The sequence below is a fragment of the Chrysochloris asiatica genome, unplaced genomic scaffold (assembly GCF_000296735.1).
Source record: "Chrysochloris asiatica unplaced genomic scaffold, ChrAsi1.0 scaffold00001, whole genome shotgun sequence".
NCBI classification, from domain to species: Eukaryota; Metazoa; Chordata; class Mammalia; order Afrosoricida; family Chrysochloridae; genus Chrysochloris; species Chrysochloris asiatica.
In genome coordinates this window covers 38282864-38290956 of record NW_006408519.1, presented here as the reverse complement: position 1 = coordinate 38290956, position 8093 = coordinate 38282864, and the positions used below count along the sequence as shown (strand labels likewise).

Below are 8093 nucleotides of genomic sequence, written 5' to 3'. Positions count from 1 at the left end.
TTTTGGTACAGTGACTCTTTGTATTCCTTCCATCTTTTCTTGATGCTTTCTGCATCATTCAATGATTTGCCCAGAGAATCTTTCAATAACGAAATAGAGGCTTGAATTTTTTCTTTAGTTCCCGCAGCTTGAGAAATGCTGAACGTGTTCTTCCTTTTTGGTTTTCTGATTCCAGATCTTTGCACATTTTGTTGTAATATTTGGCTTTATCTTCTCGAGCTGATCTTTGAAGTTTTCTGTTCAGCTCTTGGACCTCCTCATTCCTTCCATTTACTTTAGCTAGCATCTCTATGTTGGAGAGCAAGTTTCAGTGTCTCAAATGTTGCTTTTCCAAAACCAAAAAGGCCACTGAGGTTACATGTCTCTGTCAGTTTCTGCTGCATCACAAACACACAATTGGAGATATTGACACTAATTAGAGGGCTCCCCAAGTTCTAGTCCTCTAAAATACAGATGTAAAGATCTAGCTGGTTACTTCTTACAGTCTGTTCTCCAGTTAGGACATTCTTCAGGCATTTTTACTGTGTTTGAATCCTGATGAAAAATCTTCTCCTTCACTTTTTGAATCCCAAGATTACCACATTTTTATGTGCATGTTAACACAGTTTTTTCTGACCCCCTTCATGCATTGTTACTTAATGAACACAAAACCTGAGCTCCTGAGTTCACACACAGAAATCCTGTCTTAGTGTGTTGTGGTTGTTAAGTGCTGTCAAGTCAGTTCCGACGTATAGCGGCCCCATATATGGTTTCCAGGAGCAGCTGGTGAGTTCGTGTAGTTCTATGAAATGCATATCTTGGTAGTTAAACCTGGGCTATGGAGTATCGTTTTTTGTTTAATTTCTTTTTCAGAAATTTCCTTTATTACTTTTATCTACTTTTATCAGCAAAAGGGGCAGTGAGTGGCTGAAGCAAATATAACCAATTTACATTATCCTCATAAATAAATGACAGTCTGTTAACATGATGAAATCATCATTTGACAAATACTTAGCATTTCCTTGTGCCAGGCACTGTCCTAAGTGTTCTGTGTATGTTTACTCTTAATCTTCACAATCCTAAAAGTACCACTCTTATTAACCCATTAGACAGAAGAGAAAACCAAGGCACAGGAAGGTTAAGTAATTACCTTTAGGTCAGTGGCTTGCAACAGCAGAATGTTAGGTGAAGGTATTTAATCATCAAATTAACGCATTTTGAAGAATTATCCTCAGAATGGTTCTAGGGTGTGAACTCTGGCTAGGGTCCCAAGTCTACAGACTGGCCCAAATTGTAGGCTTATCTTCTAGCATTCCGTTTTCTCTGTTCTCATAGCATCATTGAACGTTGAGTCTAGAATGGCACATAATCTCAAAAGTAGAGTAACAAGGTTCCTACTGAAATCAAAGATAGTTTCCTAGAAATCTCCATTTTTAAATATGTCTTTCCTATAGTTACACGCAGAGTCCTGTTGTGGCACTATAGGATAAACATTGGGCCACTAACCACAAGGTCGGTGGTTCATACCCACCAGCTTCTCCTTGAAAACCCTATACAGAGTTGCTATGAATCAGAACCAGCTCAACAGCACTTTCCAACAACCACATAAACGTACACATTCGACCAACAAGAATCAATTCCATGGTTAAAATGGGAGGGTTAAGGCAATTCTGGACTAGGAATCACAAGGTTGCCTGTTCAAACCATCAGCTGCTCTTCAGAAACCCTATGCAGGATCTCTAAACATCAGAAGCAACTCGACAGCTCTTAACAGCAACAACTAGGGAATTCATAGTCATCAACACTTTAGAATGAATTATGAGGGGGCATCAAAAAGTATGTAGAAAATAGACCTGAGAGAGAATGGAATTTTTACACCTTCTACTTGTCTCCTGTGCTGGCTCGGACTCATGGAAGGGATGGTGGAGTTGCAACCAGAGAAGTCACTTTGGAACATGGAACATATCGAGAAAGAGTTTCCTCATAGGGATATTACATCATTTAGGAGGGGAAGCCAGGAAACTAGTCACTCAAAGACTAAAAACAAGAAAAGGGAAGACAGTTATAAAGCGATTTCTCTGCCTGCACATTTTCCAGGGATGGGCAGCAGCCTGATACATGGAGGAGCTCTGGGAAGTGCTTTCTTGAGATCTCAGCTTTGCCTTACATACTTTCTGGAAAACATTGGCCAATGCACTTCACCATCTTGGCCCTCTATTTCCTCATCTGTAAAATGTGTACAATAGCAGTACCAAGTTCATAGGGTTATTGCAAGAGTGACATATTAGCGTTTAAAAGAACCTAGAAGTTTAGATGTCCAGTTCATATTCATTGAATAAATTAGCGCCAACAATATTAAACTGTTAAGCTTGCCCCAAATACCTTCCAGACATTTTAAAAGGCACTAAAATGATGGAGAGCAGATCTCTCTGTGGTGGTGATGAGCATGAACCTGACTTCATTTGTGGTTATTGGTTGTCTCAAATACACCTGTCCCTCCAGGTCATAGCAGGTGTCTAATACATACGGAACAAAATCTTTAATATGACCATCATGGTCTGAACTGCTCTGTTTCAGACGCTAGCTTTGAAGTGAAGAGTGAATTCGGTTAGCTTTACCTCCTTCCACACAGCAGCCTCAGCCTGACAAAGCCAAGTGATTTCTCACATAATTGATGAGGCTTACTCCTTGTATGGGAAGCAGAACAATTCACCAGGACGATGAGGGAAATCATTTCATTTCTGGACACTAATCCCAGCAACAGATGTTGTCTGCCAACAGACATATGCCTGTGCTGACAACATTGCACTTCCAGCGAAAACACTTCACTGTGGTGCAGCGGAAGCTGTCTGAGGACCAACGTGTGGTGTTTGTTTCCTTTCCGGCAACGCAGTGGCACTCATCAGAACTGACTCATTTCTATGCACATCACTGATGCCTCTCGCAGCCAAACGGCAGAGCATGTCAGAGAGGCAGCAAACTTCATCACTCCTGTTTACCCAGCATGCCTCAAGCCTCCCTAGCAGACGTGTTATCAGAAATCAGAAACTTAAACAGATTGGCCTTTGGTCTATATAAGGAGCCTTGAGGCTCTGTGGGCTAAGTATTGGGCTGCTAACTTCAAGGTCAGTGGTTCAAACTCAACAGATGCTTCTTGGGAGAAAGATGAGGCTGTCACAATCTTGGAAACTAAGCAGCAATTCTTCTCTGTTCTAAATAAGGAGCGTTATGATTTGGAGTAATCTCAGTGACAGGATTTTTACTGTGTGTGTATGTGTAAGTAAACCTATTGCATTTGTGTACGTTAATGGAAAGAAAGCAATTTATACACCTGGAACCCCCATGTTTTTTGAAAAACAGGTATCACACAGACCTTGTTAAAAATCCACAGAGATTTCCTTGGGGTTGTTAAGTGTGCCATCAAGTCAATTTCGACTTATAGCAACCCTGGGTAGCGTTTCCTAGGAATGGCTGGTGAATTTGAAAGGCGAACCTTGTGGTTCAAACTGACTTTGTGGTGCAGTGCTTATCCTACAATGCCACACCAGGCTTCTTGGGATAGGAAAGGGCAAATCCACATATACTGTTGGGGTTCTTTGCACATGTGTTGAACACTAGTTTTTCTTCAGTGAGTATGCATTAACTTAATGAAAAGAACCATTGTTTTTACTGAAAAGTAAAATCTTGCAAGTGTGTGTTGAAAAGCATGGAGCCTTAAAATGGTCAGTTTGCCAAGTATCCTAGCTGGTTTGGTGGAAAAGGTCTTAACCATTTTCAAAGAGATGCTGCTGCACCCACAGTCTTCAGGGATCTGTGTACTTCCTCCCCCCACAGCGTCTACTCAGACACGGCTGGGCACCACACCATGTCTGCTCAGATGCGGCTGGGCCACTCACATCTTGGGGGTCCTTTCTCATGGCCTCTGCCAGGCTCTCTTCGTCTCTCCCCCGGACTCTTCCCTTTACATTAACCTCCTTCAGCACATTGCAGGTGCACCCTGGACTAGATCGTGACGGCTCTCTGCCTCTCTGGTCTACATCATCTCCCACTACCTGTCCCCTGAGTCCCCAGACCTTTAGGCCTACTCCTCCCCACTCTGCCTATCCATCTGGTTCTGCTCCCCAAGACATCACCGGAGGGTTGAGGCTACCTCTGAGGAGTTGTGTCTGGGTCCTCCGTGCACATACTCAAACTCAGGCCCCAGCGCCCCTGCACCGGGCACTTTCTAGTACTCAGTTGGCTTTCTGCCCACAGGTACTCACTGGGTGGCACAGCCCACATGTGCCTGGAACGTGGTGGCAGCCTTTTAGTTCTGTCAGTGAATGAATAAACGAGAAGCTATTTCAGCTGGCTTCTGAAATTTCTCTTGTCATTCGTTTTGAAAGCAAGTAGTTGAGGGAGCATCAAACAAGCTGCAGCCTAAGAAGAGAGGGGAATACAAATGAACCTTTGGAGCTTTGCTGGTTTCCACTTTCGGATGATGTTCTGTGTACGGAGGACAGGCCTGCCGGGTGGGAGCAGACGGACAGAAGTCGGGGCTCAGTCCACACAAACCTGGGTTCAGTTCCAGGTTCTGGCACATCCCCACTGGGAAGCCTTAGGAATGTACCTCCATCTCTATGTCTTATAGGAAACTGAGACAACTTCCCTTGGGGGTCGCGCATGAGGTGGGGTGTGCAGGGCTCCTGGGAGGCATTGGTGCACTGGAGAAATACTGAGCGGCTGCTGTACCAGGCACATTCTCATGAGAAAACAGAAGAGCATGTGTCCTGAGTGGGAAGAAAGAAAAAAATCAAAGTAATAGTAGTAAGTGTGAAGAAGATGGTACAGAGAGTAGAAAGGGATGCAAGTCCCTGGGAGGGTCGTCAAGACAGGAAACAGCCTTTTGGAGCAGGTACCGACCTGTGTAGAGATTGGGGATGAGTGTGCAGGCAGATATGAGGTCAGTAATGTTTCCCCTCCCACCCGTCACCCCATCAGCAGAGGGAGCACCACCAGAATGGCTGGGAGTGAAGGCAGAGGAAAATGCAGGGGTACTGGGAGACCACAGTACCGAGGGTTTTATTCTGAGAGTGATGGGGATCAAATGAAGGATTCAATAAATAGACGATTCCTAGGTCTTCTGCCCCCCGCCAACTGTCTTTTTTTCTCTTTTCTGTACTTACACAAATAAAAGGATTTCTTACACCGTTCCGCGCTGATGTGGCCCAGGACACGTCATTTAGTTTTACTTTGATTTCAGTTGAAACCCCAGGACAGATTGTACCTTTAATTAGTATACTTCCGAATTCATACTAACTTTTCTGTTGAAAAGGCACGCTTTGAATTGTGGGAAAGTTATACAAACCGGTGGAATTACTGTTACTACTACAATGGGTCCTGCCTTCTGCCCTGGTCCTTGGTCTCAGGTTGGACACACCATTACTGGTGTTCCTAGACTCCACTCAGAACTGACTGTATTCACTGCTTAGACAGTCAAAATGTGTGTGCACTTTGCTCCTCAAAGTCAGATTTGGGATGGTGGGTGCTTGGTCAGCGGCTCACTGTCAGCTCATTTTGGGAGAAGAACACTATTGTAAGAAGGTATACCTGTGCCAAATGAAGCCCAGAATTGATGTGGCATACAAGTCCCATAGACATGACAACCTTCTCAGGGGATAAATATTCTGTGTCATCATCATTGGAGTTGTGAATTAGTCACAAAAAGACTTAGCCTGTTCTAAAAGCCTGTCAGAAGCTTCCAGACACTCGCAAACAGTGCTTTGAAATGAGAAATTAATACTGCCGTTGAACTTTTCTGAATTCAGTTACAGCTGAGCTGGAGTGGTTTTTGTTTCATTTTTAAGATGATATATTCCTTGCTTGGGTGCATTTGTCAGTAGTAGGGGTCAGGAGAAATAGAGAACTGTAGAGTTAGGGAAAGTAAGAAATCTATTTACCCCTCTGCCACAGTCAAGTCTGTGTGGTATCTAAGAAATTCTTAAGTCTTTCAAGACATAGTTTTCTCTAAGTTTTAAGAAACTTGAAACTTCTCCTAGAGTATAGTCAACTTAAGCTTGAGAAGCTCTTCCTAGATATGCCCCAGCTACCATTGCAGTATGAGGGTGTTTCTTCTTCGTTGGTGCAAATAGAAAGCAGCCGCCTGGCCTTGCCTTCTCACAGCCTTTCATGGACTTGACCCTGTTTTCTAAATCACTCCCCAGCTGCCTTTCCTCTGGACTAAATAATGTCTTTACCTCATCTTCAGAGTCCCATTGCCCACCCCTTTAATCATCATTTGATGGCTCGAAGCTTTCCTACATTCTTCTGTAAATATGGACTCCAAATTGGAACACCATTTTCTAAGGAGACTTTCCCCATCAGCTAGGATTGCTACTTCTCTCTGGCCATCAGATGTTGTGGCAGTCAGATGGAAAATAAGGCAGTTTTAGCAGCATCCGGAAAGATGAAGGCCTGAGGTGCCTTTTACATGTGAATGCAGCTGCGTGTTGTAACATCTGGTGCCTTTAGAAACCCAAATTCCAGCTGCCCCATTGTGGATTTGGTCATCAGTTCTCTGTGGCACAGATTCGTTCTTAAGCACTGTGCCTCTTCAGCAGAACTCTGTGTGCAAGAATCTGACTTCTGGGTCGCTCTCTAACTCGTGTGCAATGCACACAGAAGCCTGTGGGGCCCCAGCCTCCCTTACCCAGCCACTTCTCTTTGGAATAGTGTAAGACCATTGTGTTTTGTGACCCATCTCATTGAAATTGTGGTGGGAGGAGATCTCAAAAACTGCCCTGCGAGCCCAGGAAGTCAGTGGAAATCACCTGCTCTTGACAGTGAAGGTGCAGCATATCATTAAAATGGTCTTGATGGCATGGCTTCTCTGTTGTTGGGATTTGTTTGGTTGACAGGTAGGACCCTCTCTACCCTGCCCCTCGATTTTTCCTAAAAACTTAAGTTCCTCTGGCAGGACTGCTCCTGCCAAAGTGATTCTCAGAATCCTGACTTAGTAGAGGCGGCCCCAGGCCCATTGCAGCAGGCTCTTGGTGCCCAGCGCACGCTCCCATAGTCCCCCTCCATTGCCAGCTCTTGCAGGAAGCAGCTGTTGTGGCATTAGCCTGGCCAGCATAGTGACCGCAGGCAGGTGCAGACAGGAGAGCCAAAAAGAGAACAATTGTATGGAAGCACCTAAGTTAGAGTGACCGTCAGGATACAGCAGGGTCTCCTGGTTTGCTGATAATGATAGAAAATCCTTATTCTGTTTATCCTCCCTCCAAATATTGGGCTCATTAAGCAGTGCCTCACCAAAGTGGTAATTGTCTTTGTACTTTTGAGAGAAGTAATCTAAATTTCACATTGCAACCAAAGTTGATACCTAGGACTCTGGGTCTGTGATAATTAATGAGTCAGATCATTGTGAAGGATCCAACTGAATTTTGCAGTGAGATGCAGTTTGGAAAATGCCATCCATTTGTGCTCAGGTATTCATAGGTTCCAGAAGGATGTGTTTCCATGGGCTATGCCCACTTGCCACTGAAAGCCAGGTGGATCATTCCTTGTTCTGTTCTGACTCATCAGCACAGTTACAGACATTTAGGACATTAAAATAAAAGGCATTGTGTAGAGCACCTATGTTATCCCCCTTCTTTAATGACACTCAGAATTCCTGTGGGGTACATCAAACTTAGCCAAGTTTACCAGATGGTACAAAGTTCACGGAAAAATGGAATTCAGAAATCATAGACTGTATGTATCCCTGAACTGTTTGAAGCTCCCTCCTGTTTGAAGACAGAAGCTTACAGATCTGGTGTGCTCATAGTAAAGTTGGAACAAACCTGATGTCTCTCCTTCCTCGCGTATTGCCTTATCTGTGAGCAGTAACTGTGAGGCAGGCCTGTGACATTGTAGGCCAGATCAGAGGGAAGTGCTATTTGTAATGGCGCTCTCTGTTTTTTTCTAGTCTAACAGGCAGCCAGCTAAGCTGAACCTTCTCACCTGCCAGGTGAAACCCAATGCTGAAGACAAGAAGTCTTTTGACCTGATATCACGTGAGTCCTTTTAACGGCAAAGCGTTGCCTATTTCCATTCTCTGGGTGTTGGAACCACAGCCTTTCCAAGCAGGCTCCTCA

At 44.2% G+C, this 8093-nt stretch overlaps 1 protein-coding gene across 1 annotated transcript in view; it reads left to right on the top strand.

Annotated features, from left to right (window-relative positions):
• ASAP1 (ArfGAP with SH3 domain, ankyrin repeat and PH domain 1) overlaps positions 1 to 8093 on the top strand; it is a 306393-nt gene that overhangs the window by 244276 nt on the left and 54024 nt on the right. The window contains exon 12 of the mRNA XM_006830709.1: positions 7925 to 8012. Coding sequence (XP_006830772.1) covers positions 7925 to 8012 — 88 coding nt within the window. The remainder of the gene's footprint in view (positions 1 to 7924; positions 8013 to 8093) is intronic.